Source organism: Tachypleus tridentatus, chromosome 13, assembly GCF_004210375.1.
Source record: "Tachypleus tridentatus isolate NWPU-2018 chromosome 13, ASM421037v1, whole genome shotgun sequence".
NCBI classification, from domain to species: Eukaryota; Metazoa; Arthropoda; class Merostomata; order Xiphosura; family Limulidae; genus Tachypleus; species Tachypleus tridentatus.
In genome coordinates, this window is record NC_134837.1 from 173937125 (window position 1) to 173956663 (window position 19539).

At 33.6% G+C, this 19539-nt stretch overlaps 1 protein-coding gene across 4 annotated transcripts; it reads left to right on the top strand.

Moving 5' to 3' along the window:
• The first annotated feature begins 570 nt into the window (after positions 1 to 570).
• LOC143237204 (uncharacterized) lies at positions 571 to 17557 on the top strand. Of its 4 annotated transcripts, none has more exons than XM_076476196.1 (6): positions 576 to 964; positions 2023 to 2205; positions 2598 to 2724; positions 5753 to 6028; positions 12624 to 12718; positions 14270 to 17557. In XM_076476196.1, exons 3-6 carry the CDS (start codon positions 2601 to 2603, stop codon positions 14717 to 14719), a joined length of 945 nt encoding a protein of 314 aa, XP_076332311.1. In that variant the 5' UTR covers positions 576 to 964; positions 2023 to 2205; positions 2598 to 2600; the 3' UTR covers positions 14720 to 17557. The 4 variants fall into 4 exon arrangements, with proteins under 4 accessions (XP_076332313.1, XP_076332311.1, XP_076332312.1 ...); XM_076476195.1 differs by having other exon boundaries at positions 578 to 964; positions 2023 to 2206; positions 2534 to 2724; XM_076476198.1 differs by lacking the exon at positions 5753 to 6028 and having other exon boundaries at positions 571 to 964; positions 2023 to 2206; positions 2534 to 2724.
• The last annotated feature ends 1982 nt before the right edge of the window (positions 17558 to 19539 follow it).

A 19539-nucleotide genomic window follows, 5' to 3' on the forward strand; every position in this document is an offset into this window, starting at 1 on the left:
ACAACTGGTCGTTACCATCACTGGTTATAATTATGACATTGTGTAAAATTAACAAGTAATAAAAATAATTTTGTAAAAAATAAGGATGATGTTGGAATGACAATGCGAAAAAGTAAAAGAACAAGGAAGGGATACAACACAACAACAACATACAAACCCCCTACATAAGTAACCAAATCTTTCCAAGAAAAACGTTTATCTACAAGTGAATGTTGAATTCCTTTCTTTTGCATAAATTCAGATTTGAATAAAAGCACCTAAACCGAATAATGTTAGTCTTACAATGACTAATTCCCATAAGCTTGTAACATTGTCTAGAAACTTAGCCCTGCCGTAATTAGTAACACATATTATCGTGTAGTTTTTAATCGAGATAAATGTGAAACATTTGATGAAGTAATTAATTTTCATTTTATGTAAATCGAAACACTTACCAAAGATTTATTATTGTTATTCAAATATTTAATAATCCCAGATTTCTAACATAGTAATGTACAAACCTTGTAAAATTTTTTTTAAAGTATGAGTTGTGTTTCAAAGCCATTTAAGAAGGCAGGCTAGAATATGCTGTTAGAACTTGAAGTTAATATTTTGAGGTCAGAGTCCAGTGGCACGTTTACGTGACACCCCAAGATATCGGTTGTACTTAACGAAAGGCATTTTGACTCTCCAATGCTACTTCAAACGTTTTTGATCGGGATCATTGACTTTTTTGTTCGTTAGTTCATAGTCATAAGGCCTCACTCACCTAAACGCTAACGCTACCGGATGTATCACGTGACCAGCACAGCTACCTGTGAATGTTGACAACGGAACAGTTCTTCAAGCACTGCGTTACGGTTACGAAAGATGTTAGGCCTAACGTACGAACAAATGTAGTTACAGAGAAAAGAACTATGTCTTTTTTTCTATGATTCAACAGTCTTTTCAAAAAATGCTGAATCTAGGATTCTATTTGAAGAAGGTAAATTTTCAAAACACTTATTTCTTATATTTCTTCAGATTAATTGAAAGACTATGTAGTGTATTTTCTAGTTGCATTACCTCTCAAACTGGGAATATAATATCCCTGAGGTTTAGTAACTTCATAGTCATTACCTAGGTGTGGCAGTTGCTGGATTACAAATAGCTTTAGACCGATTTTAAGGTTTAAACTTATATATATTTACTTGGTGGACACTGTTATTAACTTTGTACTGAAACAGATAAGTCTTTCGAGTACAAAAATTGGCTAGTTTTTGTAGTAATTAGTTTATTCGAATATAAATAACATACTTGAATATTTGGTTCGACTTTAAATATAAAACTTTACGTTATTTATATTAATCACAGATGGCAGCACAGTAGAAAAAATGTAAGCTGTAGTGAAGCGTTTAAACGAAATTTGTGTAAGATTATTATTTAGTATATATACAAATTGAATAATTAAATGATATTCCAAATGATTTAAGGGATGATAATAATCTTAGTCGCTATTTTCTACGAATTAGCCCGTTTATTAATTTCTATAAATTATGAACTAAGACATTTATTTACATAACAGTAACAATAAGCTTCGATTAGCGTTAAAAAGTTAAGATTGCGCTTATACTTTAGGTAACTCCAACTCGTCTCTTAAAATTTCAAGTTTTGCATTTTAGTACTTATTGTATTATTATTATTTGATTATGACTTGTTTTCTTGTCAGGTTAAAAATAATCATAATTGTGTTAATGTTAAAAAAACAACTAAAACGTTATATATATTTGTTTACTCGTTCTTTTAGTTTAAAAATTATAAATATTTTATCGAGTGGCTATTCTTATACTTTTTACTCGCATATTATTTTATTTGTTAAATCGCTAAACAATGATATATCAGCTACAGTCCTACAATAACACATATGTAGCTGAAAAGTACAAGAACCGGATAACGAATGTTTGGAATTTTAGCGATAGTTTGTGGATATCGTGAATAGAGGAAACAGTTTGGGTGAATCGTTAATTTCTACAACTTTTCGGATTTTTATCTTTTCTCCATTAGAACTGGAGAGTTTAATAAGAAGAGAAAGTACAGTGAGAGACTGGTTTGCTGAACAATAGATCAGTCTAAGGGTTTATAACGTTGAAACCCAGTTTTCGATACCCGCTTTGGACAGAGAACAGATACTGAGAGAGTCCATTGAATAGATTGGTGTTGAAAAACAATGGTATAGTTATTACGAAAGGTAAGTATAGATATGTAGAGATGAAATGATTGGTGACAAAGTTACTTCCAGAATTGGAAAGTGAATTTTCTTATTAATTTTATTTTGATTCACCCCAATAGATACCTCTATTAAAATATTAAAGCCCCAGAAACGAACTTAGTTGCATATTTTTTTCGACGTTAAAAATTCACTTGCTGAATATTTTATTCCAAAACAGTACTTTTACTGCGATAAAAATACTTAGAAAAAGGATATTTAACAATGTAATATAGTTTTATTGTAAGAAATAACCTGGAACTATAATATAATAACCACTGAATGTTATATTTTATGATACTTAACTAGAAAAGCTTCCTATGAAATATTAGGCGAAATATGTTTAACGTCTGTCATTCTTTATGAAAATGCCGAAATGGGAGCCTCCTACGCCATTTTACCAGTTTTGGCTGTCCTGTTGTCTCTTATCACCATAATTCTTGAATTGGTGGCGCTACCATTAAGCTATTGGGCATATTTCGAAGCACGTGGTGACCTAGGTAAGTTTTGTTTTATAGACATGTGGCTTTCATTTTCTAATTTCGCGTTATTTACGTTTTAATTAGGTTGTCAGTCATCATTATTATATATTAAGGTATACAAACTTAACAGGAATTTTACCACCCAATAAAACTACACAGATATTAGAAAACCTAATCAGGTATCATTGATTCAGATCACTTTGCAGCTGAGCCCAGCACGGCCAGGTGGTTAGGGCGTTAGACCTGTAATCTGAAGGTCGCGGATTCGAATTCCCGTCACACCAAACATGCTCGCCCTTTCCAGCCGTGGAGGCGTTATAATGTATGGTCAATCCCACCATTCGTTGATAAAAGAGTAGCTCAAGAGTTGGCGGTAGGTGGTGATGACTGGTTGCCTTCCCTCTAGTGTGACGCTGCTAAATCATGGATGGCTAGCGCAGATAGCCCTCGTGTAGCTTTACGCAAAATTTAAAAACCAAACAAACACTTCGCAGATAGAAAATAACGAGTGACTGTGACTGCATTACACATTAATAATCGGTAACTAAGAGTTCATTACAAGTACGTAACCAGGAGAGAGAAAAAAAACAATGAAAAATATCCATTTTTAAATAGAAAGTATTTTGTATTATCATTGGACACAGAATGAGGAGTGAAGAAGAATCAGACTGGTAAAACATTCACGTGGGGACGTTATAATGTGACGCTCAATCTCATTCTTCGTAAAAGAGTAAACTAAGAGTTGGCGGTGGGTGGTGATGACCTGCCTTCCCACTAGTCTTACACTGCTAAATTAGGGACGGCTAACACAGATTGCCCTTGAATAGCTTTGTGCGAAATTAAAAAGCAACAACAACAAAACAAGCGTTGTGCGAAATTAAAAACAAACGAAACCAAACTTTCGCCACTGTTAAAGAACATGCCATCTTGTACTCCTTACTAAAAGATGTCATGTTTCCCACTTAATAATGAACTTTCAAAAGAGTTTGAGAGAAAGTGGTTAAATAAAAAATTAGGCGAATTTTTCTCAAACTGTGAGGAAAGTATAAAACTTGACATATTTCTAGATTTTTATGTGGGGATTCATAGAAAAGGAAGTCCCATTGCATATTTCACTTCAATCATCCACCTGCAATATGGCCGCCGTTGAAAATCACCAACACTGAAACTATATGTTTCAAATATGTAAAGAAATGTCACGTTAATGTATGAAATTTGACATATGTAATATAATATGTATATAATATGTAAATTCGTATAAAAGCAAAACTTATCGCAGATATTGTCCTAAACAACCGCCATATTGGATTCCATCACGGCCACCATCGAAAACCAGCATAACTGAATTTATTATTCATACAAGTGTCATCAAAGTGGTTAAACACGTGTCTTGGCCATGACGTTTGATTTTAATGGTTAAATAAATACATAAGCCACTTTAATTTTAAAACACTGTTAACCAGTACTGGTTTGCTATTGCATACGAAAATTAAGTGTATAACAGCCAAATCGTGAACCAAAAAACAAACAAAACAGTTATTGTTATTTATTTTTATCTTTACAAGTTTTCATTACGTGATTATTTCTACATTTAAATAATAAAATTAGTATCATTAATACATTTAAAAAAGGAATATTCTAATTATACGGCCTTGACTTAATCATTTTACTAAGATACTCAGAATTTTTACACATGGGTAAAACTCATATAATGACTATTATTTTCCAGAGTATTTCACCCAAATCCCAGGATCAGTGACACTATGCAACCAGAACTAGAGTATTACATCGAAAGCAACCAGCTATAAATTAAAGTAATTAAACCTCAGTAAATTGAAGGTGGCGTAATACACGGTGAAGTGTATACAAAACTGACAGAGAGTAATTATTGCCGTGTAAAAATATTTATTATATCAACGTTTCGCCTTAAAACTTCTTCAAAAATATGTCGTCTAAACACTTCGAAAGTATACTAGTTAAACAACAGTAGTTTCTTTTAAAGTTCAACAGGATTCAAAACATTACTGTAAACTAGTATATCTGAATGTTGATGATTTTCTTTTTGGTATAGTAGTAGTATTCGCTTTTTTGTTATTTATCGTTATTTTATTTCTTGAAATTATTAAAATATTAAAGTTTACGGTAACAAAAGATAAACATTTTATCGTCTTTTAATGTAACTATTATCGTGTAAATAATCAAATGTAATATTTTTGAATTTCGCGCAAAGCTACATGAAGGCAATCTGCCCTAGCCGTCCCTAATTTAGCAGTGTAAACCTAGAGGCAAGGCAGCTAGTCGTCATCACCAACCGCCAAATCTTGAGGTACGCTTTTACAAATGAATGGTAGGATTGATCGTCATATTATAACGCTCCCACGGCTGAAAGGGCTATCGTGTTTGGTGCGATGGGGATTCGAACCCGCGACGCTCAGATCACGATTCGAACGCCTTAACCACCTGTCCATGTCGGGCTGTATATTTGGTTATTCAAAAACTGTCTATCCACAATTAATGTGCAATGTTCCATTTTAATAAAAACTCTTACCAGTATTCCATTTCTTTTCACTGACTCACAGAAGTGATCGTTTTTTATGCACGTGCTATTAAATTAATTCGTATTCCAACCATTGTTTCTTATCTCATTATTTCTGTTAAATAATGCTTTTCGTTGAATAACCATAAAACTGATTTACACACGCATAGTGGCTCAGTGGTAAGCTGAACGAACCTGTGTGTATGTAAGTAGTGCATCAGTGATAAGTTTAAGAGGATACAACGCTAAAATTTACAGTTCTGTTCCTATCGCGAATAGATCCAGATTTCTATGTCAACTCATTATAAATATAATTTTTAAATTGCATGAAACCTTTTCTTTTAAGTGTACAAAAAATTATAATATGAAGTAATTTCACAGGTAAATACATGTCAAACCACAATCCATTGTTAATCTTTTCGTTTAACAATAACTAATATACAGTTGTTTTGAAATAAATATTTACTCTATTAATATTATCCTCCTCTTTATTTATTTATTTGGATCAAGGTAATGAAAAAGAAGAGGGCCATTATGGATTTTGGACGCTTTGCTCATTGAGAGCACCACATTTCACCGTAGACTGTGACCCCTTGGACACATTCTTTAAGTTACCACCACATAGTGGAGTCGCTGGGGCTCTAGGAATTACTCATCTTTTGATAGAAACATTATTCTTCATATTTGCTGTATTGCGTGTGATACAAGTGGTAAATAACGCCCCAAATATCTGCCTTCGCCCGAAAATTATCTGTCTTGTGAAAGTGACATTGTCTGTAGTACTAGGTAAAATATTTTTTATGTCCACTATAGGTTGGTTGTTTCAGAAGTAATTCGTTAAATTGCACACACGCGAAGAAACGTTATAATTATTGCATTCATTGTAACATGTTATTTGCATACTGCCAAAAAGGCCTCAACTGTGACATACTAAATTTATAGTTATTTATTAAGTGTACAGTGTCATAAATGTAATTTTGTACAGAATCTACACGTATTTATACTACATATGTACGTGTACTTATTAAATATATATTTACATGTTTGCATAATAAGTGTTTATTATATTTCAACTTAGTAATTGTCGTCAAGGTAGGTATTTAGGCTTAAAACTAGAGGTGTTAGAAATTTAGATTTCTCTCCCCCCTATGGATGCCTACAAATGTCTACAAATATCTGTCAACAATGGAGTAACATGACGTCATTCAATATCACTCAGGTTCAGATGTCGCCAAGTCACGTGCTGACTTAACATTGTTTACGTAGGTTAATATGATGAAAGTACAAACGTTCTTTCAATACCATTGCACAATATAACAGGTCTGGTGAATCTGTCTTCTGCACGAGGGAGAACTGTTTGTCTTGTTTGTTTTTGAATTTCGCTCAAAGCTATACGTGAACTATCTGCGCTAGCCGTCCCTAATTTAGCAGTGTAAGACTAGAGGGAAGGCAGCTAGTCATGACCACCCACCGCCAACACTTGGGCTACTCTTTTACCAACGAATAGTGGTATTGATTATCATATTATAAGGCCCCCACGGCTGAAAGGGCGAACATGTTTGGTGCGACGGGGATTTGAACCCCCGACCCTCAGATTATGAGTTAAACGCCTTAACCCACCTGGTCATTTCGGGCTATCGAGGGACAACTAAAATAATATTCCAGCAGATCGTCTTCGTCCAGTATGCTTCATGACGCTTCCAATGGCATCTCAACTTGGAGTAAAAATAATGAGATTAGGCCTAACACTAGAGTAATTTTGAATTTTAAGGCGAATTTTATGCATCTAACTATTGGATACTTTAAGAATGGAATCAAGTTATCGCAGAAAACAGAAATGATATTATAACTCGACATAGAACAAGTGGAAAAGATTCAAAAAATAATTGTGACCTTTCAACCTATCACAATGGCTCTGTACATTTGATTAATGCCGTTTAGTGGTTTTAGTTTGTTTTGGTGTCCTATTTATCAATATATAGTACAAAATATTACTGAAATTCTACAGTGTATAAATAATTGCTAAATATCCGTCTGTTTCGCGAACGATTAATCGGAGGAAGATCATATATAAACATTCTTCTTACAACGATTACAGGAAAATTATTAATTATTTGCGATTGCTAAAATTTCATATGAAAATCAACATTAATCCATTAGTCTTTGTATGTGCTGAATATTAATTACAAATTGTTAATTTTTGTTGATATAGATAATGGTCCCTATGTGGTGCATCACCGAGTCTGCGAAATTGTAACGCTAACAACCAGGTTTCGACACACGTGGTGAGAGTAACACAGATAGCCCAGTGTTTCACATGGTGATTAATAGTCACTTTGAATAACTACTTATCGCACAGATTTTTTTTTTTTAATATACGTATCCCCCCCTAGTCAATGCTCTGTCCTTAGACCCCACTGAGAACGTAAGCAGTCACAAAACCCTCGCCCAGTTAGCGTTCCAGTAAAACTTCCGTGGATTGAACTTCTTTTAAACGATTGATGTTTTTTTTCTCTTCATGGTTTATATTTCTTGTTCGCTAGTAATGTTTCTATAGTGAATACCTCCTGTGGGGTTTTATGCGGAAAGAAGAAACAGATGGACCAATATGATGTGTAATCTAACTGAGAAACAAGGAAAAACTTCCCAAATTAGGCGTACGTAATGCTGACTGTGTTTTAATTAACATACACTCATTAATTCCAGTTGTATTGTATAGTAGGTCTTCATATTGTTTTACCTTGTTGCAATTGGAGGTAATTTCAAACATTTATATTAAATTAGTCGAGCACGGCATGGCCATATGGTTAGGACTTTTAACTCGCAACCTGAGGGTAGCGGGTTCGAATTCCTCTCCCACCAAACATGCCAGTCCTTTCAGCCGTAGGGGCATTACAATGTACAGCCAATCTTACTTATTCACTAGTGAAATAGTAGCCTAAAAGTTGGCAGTGGGCGGTGGTAACTGGATACCTTCTCTCTAGCCTTTCACTGCTAAATTAACGACGGCTAGTGTGAAATTCCCAAAATAAACAAAAATAAAACATAATTTTGATACAGTTATTGAGTGTGGTAACAATGGCTCTCTTATTGTTTTTATTTTTAACATAGGTTAATTTTGATACAATTTATTGATCGCTTTTATATTGTTATAGGGACTTTAACGTTTCATTCTCCCAGCGGCCCGGCATGACCAGGTGGTTAAGATACCCGACTCCTTATCTGAGGGTCGCGGGTTCGAATCCTTGTCACACCGAACATGCTCGCCCTTTCAGCCGTGAAGGCGTTATAATGTGAGGGTAAATCCCACTATTCGAGAGTAAAAGAGTAGCTCAAGAGTTGGTGGTGGGTGGTTATGACTAGCTGTCTTCCCTCTACTCCTACACTGCTAAATTAAGGACGGCTAGCGCAGATAGCCCTTGTGCAGCTTTGCGCGAAATTCAAAACAGACAAACCATCCTCCCAGCATGAAAAGTATCAAGTAAGAAAACATCTGGTGAAAATTTTGAAAATTCTAAACAGTTATGCATTGTTACGTTGAAAGTATATTTTGCTTGTTTGCTTTGGAATTAAATAAAAGCAACACAATGGACTATCGGTGCTCTGCCCACCACGGTATCGAAACTCAGTTTCCATCGATGTGAGTCTGCTGTGTTACTGGAGGAAAGAAAATATATATTCGGAGCTTTGTTGGATTTTATATTTCTCGTTGTACTGAACTATTTTTTATGTTTCATAAAATAGTTACGATATATCGCATATTCAAATTTCTCAGTGTTCAACTTACAAACATCAAAATATTTATATGAAGCCATTTTGGTTCATGTTACGGCATCAGCAGTTTATTTAGAGTTTCGAGCTAGCCATCTCCAATTTAGCAGTGAAAGACTCGAGGGAAGACAGCCAATTATCATCACCAACCGCCAACGTTTAGGTAACTCTTTTACCAAGAAATAGTGGGATTGATCGTAAAGTTATAAGTTGAAAGGACGACCATGTTTGGTGGCACGGGGATTCGAACCCGCAACCCTTAGGTTGCTCGTCAAGCACCCTTGCCTTGCTGGGTCTGTCAGCATTAGGGCGAAATGTATAGTTGTACCTACCCAACGTTGTGTGAATTTTTCATAGAACAATGATATGAGTGAGAAATAAACATCTTCATAGATATGAGTTTAAAAACATGCAAGAACTTCGGATATCAAAAAGGCGAAGACCTAGAGGTTTATATAGCGTTAATAATGCTTAACTATGAAATAAGTTAAAAAACGCTTTTGGATTTAATGATTGGATGTTTCATCTTTGTTGAGTGGATTACATTGTTTCATCTTGTTGGAGTGGATTACATTTAATTTGTTGAACTAATCCAAAAGGAACGTACCGATATTAGCGTCCTCTTAGCGAGCCTCACTGCTTTGAATTATCAACATATTTTTCTTAAAATGATTTAGGGAAATGTTATTCACGTATGTAACACCTCCCAGCTTAGTGAAATTCTCTGCGAGGAAGATCATGGCCTAATACATCTGTTGGCCTCCCAATGGCACAGCAGTATGCCTGCGGAGTCATACCGCTAGAAACTGGGTTTCGATACCCGTAATGGAAAGAACTCATTTACACCCTTATGTAGCTTTGTGCTTAATTACAAACAAACTAATAGCTTTCGATACACTAAAACTAATCAGTACAAAAATTTAGATACCAAAAAGTAAATAAACATTTATGATACTAAGAAACTTCAATATTTTGCTAACATCGTGTGAAAATTCATAATGTACATACTGCATTCCTCGCGTCTCGAATTCGTTAGTTGCAGGCATAGAGTTGGACTTGTGGTTCTACTTATGCCACTTGAATGAGGTTGTGTTGTTGCTCATGCTGGTACCATTCTTCGTTCATAATATATCGGTGTGGTAACCCGATCACCCACGAGCAACGGTTGAACCCGGAACCACTCATGCTACAAGCAAGTGCTCTGTTAACTGTGTTAAACTTGCTGCTATTCGCTAGTGAGCAATTGCTAACAATTTCAACACTACCATATCTTTGTAAAGCACTTTTTAGCAACCAAAACTAACACAACCTCACCTTTTTAACACTTCAAACTATTGCATTGTTATGAAATTGAGTTTGTCATATAAATATGCAAATATTCTATGTTAGTGTGTACATGGAAGACGTTTCTTGATGACGAGAAACCCACTTGAAATAAAAATGTATCTTAGAACAACTGGTATGGGTATTGACACTTTTACTAATTAAACAGAGAACAACGTTTCGACCTTCCTAGGTTTTCTTCAGGTTAACCTATACCAGCTGTTCTGAGATACATGGAAGACGTTTGTTTGCTGTTTATGTGTACGTGCAGATGCTATATGTTGATATTAAATGTGGAGCCACATTTGGAATGTACATTTAATGAGTTGTTTTATGGGTCTAATATATCGCAACTGGAATTTTCCTGGCTTGTAATTTTTATGGTAATTAATTCAGTTAAATAAGTCACAAGATTTCATTTACCACTCTTTATTTTTAACTTCTGTTGGAAGCAGTGTTGGAGATTTTACAGTTGAAGCAACAACGTTTTTAAAAACATAATTAGATAAATTATTCTTTAAATAATCACGGGATTCTTAAAAATCTGAACATTGTTAATAGACACTTGCAACTATATTTGAAACTAAAATATTTAAATAAACTTTCTGTACGGTGGGAAAACTGAACAATTTCGGAAATGTAGAATATAGATTTTTTATTTTTTTCTTGTGAAAGTAAAAGTTCCAAAGTGGCGGAAAGAGTTTAAGTTGATCTATCAATTTAAATTATTTCATGGGTTTTTAAAATGTTAATTGTTATGTACTCTTGGTTTCACTTAGAGCTAAAGACATGAACTAGTTATACCACCCACCTTGAAAAATAATTGTTGAGCATGTCATTCATGCAAAGAACCATTGAACAATAACATTTCTGTTATTTAATTTACGTTATATTTTGAAGGTATGAATGATAGTGTGGCTAATTCTTAACAGTTTATTGTTGAATATCCTGCTCGAAAAATAAAATGTGGCATCAACATTATTCATGTCTGTTCTCTCTTTAACTTACACGCAAGTCAATGATAGTGAAGTTATCAGAATATTTTATATATTAGTAAATTAAAATTGTAAAGTTGCAATTCTTAGACTTTTCTCTCTTAATAATTCTATACGTGCAGCAACAGTTTACAGAAACATGGCTGGTTTATAAACAAAATAGAATGTATATTCGAACCAAGTTCTAGAATTAACTTTATAGGATACCACCTGGAGTACCCGTTCCCTGGTTGGAAGTTATGTAAATTCATGATTAATGAAAGCTGCTTCCCTTGTATGAACTTGTAAGAAACGCCCATAAAAACTGCAAAGCACAAAATGTGAACAGCAAATTTGTATGCATCTCCCCATGGGCCCTGTAAACTTTCATACCATATATGGTGAAGATCCATCTATATCCTACGAAGTACTACGATTATATTTTTATCGAACATGTGATTGATTCTGTAGGAAATCAGTGTGGCTCCATTGTCGAGAACAGTATTTCAAAAGTGAATGTTGAGAACCGCCTGCGTGCACAGCTTTTCAAACGGGAGACGGAGAAACTCCGGACAGACTGCATGGTTTTCATTATATATGATTTGTTTTTTATGTCATATTCCTGGGTGATGATTCACTTTCTCTTCAGCACAACAATGAACTTTGTAAAGACTGTACACTGTAATTACCTACTTTTATTAAATAACTTGTGAAATATATTTTTCATTGATTATAAAATAATATGTTGATTTATGTCAATATTATACATCAATTATGCTGTTTTTTTTAATCTTAACAAATAAATAAACCCGTCTCTTTTGATTACCTACCCAAATCTTTAACCAGGAAACTTTACAGACATTCATCGCCTTCCTCTTGGTCAATCCTCTTGGTCATTACAAATTCCCAACTCTTCTTCAGCTAGTTCTTACCCTTCCAGTTTTGCGACTAAACAGCGTCCTGCCCAGGCTTCTTTTGCGTTCACATTTATTAAACACGTAGAAAATTGTTATTTATACTTACAAATTTTGTACTTCTATCCGGTTTACCATATAATTATATGGACCAATTTTTGTTGTTGTTTAACCTAGTAGTACTTCATTCACGTTTTTCTTAGCATTCAGTATTGTACGTGAATATGTATATATACATTCTGAAACTTTTGATATTTGTGTTATGCGTTAAAAATCTTTACATGTGGTTTGTTTTATTGTTAGAAACTTGAGTACATGTAAGATTATTATCAGTTTTAAATTGAATTTGCACAGATTTTCATTGACTGTAACGTTTCGTATTGTGTTTTGTTTCCTTAGTTTTCCTCGTTATATTAGTGGTTATTTTGGTCAGTGTCGGAGAAAACCAGTTGCATGACTACATTGTATGGAAAGGTGCTGGTTTCTGGCTTGAGGTAAGTTTTCTTTATCTTTTTTTCTTTTCCAGATTTATTTGATTACATTTATATCGAAATTTATGGTATCTTCTAGTTTATAAGAAAAAAGTAATAAATTCTAAGCGGCTCAGCGAGTTTCGATACTCGTGTGGGCACAGCACAGATAACCTATTCTTGGGACTTTTGTCATGTTTTATATAATTATTTATTTGCCAAGTTTTATTAATCCGCAAGAAGTTCAGTTTATTTATTTCTTATCAGTTGGTCATTTTTCTCGTTTATCTGTGATATTGTTAGTTTCCATTGGTACGCTACTAATTAGACAACTAAGCAGTAACTTGCCTTAGGTTACTTGACCTGACGGTGTAAAGAATGGGACATTTCCAGTTTTAACTCAGTCACAGAGATGACATTGTTTCCGTGGTATCTAAAACAAACCGATATTGCAAATCGAGGAAATCTCGCTATACAGACAAAGTTGGCATTTTTAGAAACATAATTATATAAAATTTTTTAAAAATGGAATTTTTTATTGCACGAAAACTCGAAATTTTATGAGTGCCATCCATGTACACTGCTAAGGAAAAACTGTGCTTTATGGTATCGTAACAAACTGTGTTGCGTATTGTATTTTAGTCTGATTTTCTTCACTCAAATCGTTCTAAATATATATATCAATAGGACCACCTCGAAATATTGGATTATTTGATGACCTAAATTTACATTAGAAAATAAGTCGAGTTTTTTATTTTTGCTTCATTTATTTTCAGAATACTCTTTTAAGAAAATTTGGAATAAGAATTCAGTTCCAAAACCATAGGCTTAACTTCACTATTATAATATTTAATTTGAATATGATATATATGTATCATAAAGAACAATAGAAAGAAAAAAAATAAATATATATCTATGAAACAACCCAAAATTCTATAAATTCATAGAATTTATACTTCATTTAATACAGATCATGTTATTATGAAATCAAGAATCGTAAGTATTACTGAAGAATTATCTAAAGAGAGTTGATACATTTGCCGATTCTGTTTCTGCTGTTTATTAGCAGCTATCAGTTTTTAATGTTACTAGTTTTCTGTCCCCGTGAGTGCTGTGATTGGCTTGTATGCAATTCTAAATATTAGTTTGACAGAATTCGTAAGAACGTAGGACTTCTAATTGTAAGAATTAGTTATATCCATGTCACGTGAAAGCTTATCAATATGAAAGAGATAGTACTCTACACAGGCTCCACCTTTACATTCAATCATTGATAATAACAATATAAAATATGTATGCGTTAATGCCATCTATTGGTGTAAATTAGTAACATCTCTGAAGGAAAATCTTAATTACAGAAAAACGCATTCCATGTGTCATAAATATATCTCAAAAATCAACAGCTAATTGAAAAGATCCAATAAAGTTTGTGTCTGTACCTTTATAATATTAATCTAATTAGACTTTTTCACACAAGAATATGAAAGTAAACGTTTTACTTGCCAGTTGAATTTTCTTCAAATTTGATTTAATAATTATTCACATTAACTTTGTATTGTGGTTTCACGACGACAGGTGGCAGTCCTAGTATTGAATGTATTACTGACTCTGACATGTGCGTTTGAGAATATACAGTACTGGCAGTTGGCCAACCTGGAGGCTGCTACGCGGGACCCCATGGGGGACATGGCAGAAACGTATGGAAATCCATCCTTTTATGGAGAGTCCCCTGGTTCCGCCCGGAAGAAAAATATAAATCCTAACATAGCTGTGACGCCCTCTAGTGGGAAACCTTACCTCACTAGCGAGGACAAAAACATTCGTGAAGAGGAGTTTGACGCGGCACAAAAAAACACAAATTTCAGATCTACGAACGAAACAGACCAGTCCGATATTAGTCAACAATACTCCAGATTAGGGACGGACGAAAGCCGAACAGTAATTAGTATAGGTAACACGCTTACATACCAAAATCCTGCCTTTTACGAACATTCCCCGCGTTCATCGGGTAATCGGAATAAATGACGGAGACACTTCATCATTTTTTATATTTCTAGTATGTCTTACCTAAAAAATATATAACATTTATACGTTTTTCGTTTATTTTCACATTTTCATTGCTGATTGAAGGTTGTAATATCCTTGAATATTATCTAACTTTATTTCTTGTTGCAGTATCTTTTTTTAAACAGTTACGTTTAGACAGTGCATATATTAGCAAACATATGAAAGTTTTAATTACAAGGCAACTTAGTCTGACTGTATTGCAATTACATTACTTTAGTATACATCCTAAGGTATTCTACAATGGTATGAATCTCATTAAATGATTATAGTTTGTTGTATCCTTTTAGGTTTCTCGATGTAATTCGACACAGTTTGTTAATAATTTTTTTCGTTTCCAGTTTTGTAAATACAGATGTTTCAAGTGTTTTCCACTACAAATAATGCTAGGATATCAGTTGTTTAACATTATCATGTGCACTCGTAAAAACATCTTACAACAGAGTGGCTTGTGATAAGATAAGTAAATTACCAACCACAGTCCAATTTCTTCTAGGCCCGGCACGGCTAGGTGGTTAAGGCACTAGACTCCTAATCTGAAGGTTGTGGGTTCGAATCCTTGTCACACCGAACATGCTCACCCTTTCATCCGTAGAGGCTTTATAATGTGACGGTAAATCCAAGTATTCGTTGGTAAAAGAGGAACCCAAGAGTTGGCGGTGGGTTAAGATGACTAGCCATCTTCCCTCTAGTATTACACTGCTAAATTAGGGACGGCTAGCGCAGATAGCCCTCGTGTAGCTTTGCGTGAAATTCAAATCAAATTTCTAGGTTAATGCTGGATAAAGAAATAATGTCCGAATAATTTAATGACATTTTTTTACGATATACTTAAATTCGATAAAATGTCTTTAGGAATTTAATAGCATTCCATCTTCTACATTTAAGGAAATTGATGATTCCAATATATGTATGAATGTGCATGTGAATGTTACAGACAGTTGTTTTTAAATAAGTTAATCAATAATCTTCAGAACATTACTAATACAATAATGTCTATTGCTGTGTTTCCTTTGTCTTCGAAAGATGCTATAATTTATTATGAATTAACAAACTGTGACTGTGTTTTCAAGTGGAAGATGGAAATTCACTTGATTAGGACAAATTTTCATAGTTTTATGTTTATACGATGTTGTTGTTATTTTATCACAAACACTTTAATATACTGATGAGTGGAACAACTCTTAGATTTTATGTTATATATCACGTTTTTCTTTGTTTTCTTTTTTCTGGAAATCACCCGCAAATACTTAACATTTAGATAAAACCTTTCTTTTCATCTTTTTGGCAGTCATAATTACCCAGAGCTTAAGATAAGTCGTTATTACTTGTAGTATTTTTTATATTTATAGAAATATATTGAAATAAATCTTTTAAAAAATGTATTAAAGTCAATGAGAGTGGTCCGTAATTATATTTTTGTAAAACTATTTGTGGAATTTTTACATAGATATTTCATATCTTTCTTACTCTGCGGTGTATTTGTGTGTGTTCTCAAAAATTAAGGAATTTAAGTCTCTTTTTAAGGTTGAAATGTTTATATATTCTGAAATTTGGAAGTAATGTGGTATGAAATAAACCAGATCATATGTTTTTTTTTATATAAGAAAGACATTTACAGTTTTATTCTAAGAAAGTATGTCAACATTAAGTTAAATACAGCAGTAGTAAAATGTGATTGTTAGAAGTATTGGACATTAAATTATATTTTTGCTTCCTTCACATACAACTTAAATTAAACTTATGATATACTGGTGACTTGGAAGACTTTTCTATTAACAGATTTATTTTACTTTACTAAATGAGAATCTTTAACTTATTGTTGAAATATTTCATATGTATAAAGATTAGCAGGATACTAATTATACCGAGAAGCGTGGCGTGTCCTCGTGGTTAGAGCGCTTGACTCGCAACCTATGTCAAAATATCACTGTTAATTCTGTTATTATATGAGGCACTACATGGCCATGTAGGTTAAGGCGTTCGACTCGTAATCCAAGGGGCGCGGGTCACACCAAACACGCTTGCCCTTTCAGCCGTGGGGGCGTTATAATGTGACGGTGAATCTCACTATTCGTTGGTAAAAGAGTAGCCCAAGAGTTGGCGGTGGGTGGTGATGACTAGCTGCCTTTCCTTTAGTCTTACACTGCTAAATTAGGGACGGCTAGCGCAGATAGCCCTTGAGTAGCTGTGCGCGAAATTAAAAAAACAAACAAAAATTATTATATGCTAAAAGAGTAGCTTCATACCTGGTGCCGAGTGGTGTCGACTAATCTACCCCTGGTTTAACAGGGGTTACTAGTGCAGGTGGCCTCGAGTACCTCTGTGCGAAATCCAAGACAAATGAACAAGACCGAGTGACTTTGGTACATTCGCGTGGCACGTAATTACAATGGCTGAATATGGTTGTAAGAAATCATCACAACGGGTACTTCTGTACTGTTAATTCCACTGACGAGCTTGGCAACCTCGTCACTTGAAATAGTGCTACCTGGACTTGAAGATAAGAAATTGATCGAGAATTTAAGGTTTTTGCGTTATTTAAGCAATGAGAAGATATAGAGATATACACGATTATTTATGTAGTTACCTATCGGTCAAGTACATAATTTGGAAACAGAACACAAAAAATGTCTTCAGGCTCTGTACAAAATGCTTGTAAGCTTATTTTTATATCTCAGTCATTGTGTTCCAGTCGAAGTTTCAATGAATATGGTTATTTAAGAACGTTGTAATCTTTATTGGTGAAATATTTCCGTCCAATTGTACTTTATGAAAAATAAATATTTTATAAGTGTTGTTGAATTTTATTTGTATTTTTTTACATACTTTATTACATGGTTTGAGAATCTTAGAATAAGAAGACTAAAACCTAACTCGGTTCGACCGTGTAAAAATTAGTGCTGGTGCTGCATCAAGTCCAACGAAGTCACCACCTTCAATGTCGATTATGGTTGTTCTGCAAAAGATTTGCTATCTTTTATATTTTTAGAGAAGTCCAGTAAAGTTTGTTCTTGTAAGCTGATACCAATCCAAAACAAATCTGTCTTGTTCTTTTATAGCGAACTGAGTATTAATAACATGCTAAATTTAAAATGTGAGCATTTAATGTAAAACAATTGGAACTTCCAAAGAACTATATGTTTAGCGCAGTTAATTTTTCTATTATTAATCAACCTGTTACAGAAAACTGGATTCATACAGTTTCCATTTTTTAGCTATACAACTATTAACAGTCTGTGAAACAGACTGTTAAAATAGTCTACATTGTTTAATTTAAATTAATTTAATTAATCAATTCTTCTTAGAACCTTAATCTTTCTTACGACATTCGAATCAGATTTCTCCTGAAACCCTTTTCAGATCCTGTAATATCTTACCAAATAACACTGGGAACGTAGCTATGTCCATAGTCAATTTTGATAAAACTGAGAGCTATAAGTCACTTCAGATCAAATTAAAATTTGTAACTTCCTCTTGTTACGTATTACAATTTGTCTCGAACGATTCTCCAGTTTATTATGTTGTGTATTACGATGTCATGTATCCAGAAATTTTAATCTTAATTCAGAAGTTAATTGAATTTCGATATGTATCAAACTTATGATATTTGCCAATAAGGTTGATACACACAATATTTTTTCGTAACCTGAATATTTTATCGACCATTCACGATGAGCAAATTAATGTTGTGTTGATAAACTAGCTAGCTCTCTGTTCTTGGCTGGCTTCACACCGATTACAAGCTGGCAATTCTTACGACAACAAATCTAATGTCCTCGTAAAAATACTAACGTCTGAAGTTGAGAGTTTGTAATGTTCGAAATCTGTAGTTTTCCACACTTATAGCTTCCAAGGTATATATTGTACTAACTGTAGCAAATCAACAATATTAAACTATTTATCCGCGGGCTGCAATAGTTGCTTTTTATACTCATTAAGCGAGGTTCTCAAAAGTTGAAATGGCAACAATGTAAAACGTATGTTGTTGATTCTTACTCTCGAGAATCTTTTTCAAATTTATAGAACAGGTAGGACTTGCGCAAGATACTTTTAACAATATTAATTACATGCATTTCTAAATATATATTTAACTAAAACAAACATAAATACTAAAATAAATACACATTAAGTAAATTCGTTACACCCCAGAATGAACTAGGGTTAATAATTATAACTGTATTCAGCTAAAACATTTCGGCAATATAACTAAACCCTGATAGTATACTCAAGTGTTATGTTCATAAACTTTGCAATACCTGAGTTACAAACCAAACCATAAATAAACACAGAATGGCCTTAGATTTATAAGTATCATACACTCATAATCTGCTCTGGCAGTGTTGAGCTATAAATGTATCCACAATTAGCTCAGAGGCATTACTATATTATCAACTGACTCGGAGTTTGTTACCTCAGAATTAAAAGCTATAAGTACACTCACAGTCAACTGATTCAGAGATTGAGAGTTACAATTAGGCATGAACTTGTGTGTAGTGAAACTTCACGATTTGAATTTGTTAACCAACATATTTTATCTTATTCGCAATCCTTGTTCACTGTTTTCTACAGAAATGAAACAGCAGTAAACAACCTCATTGTATTGTTTTATATACCCTTCTAATATTTTACATAATACAAAAAGAAACAATAAAACTTGACAAATTATTAGCATAAATGGTACTGCCATCAATTTATTTTTACTGTAAAAATCTCCAGAAATAAAAATTGAAAAATGAATTTCTGTTTACAATTGACTTCAAGCTCTTAAATATGTCTGT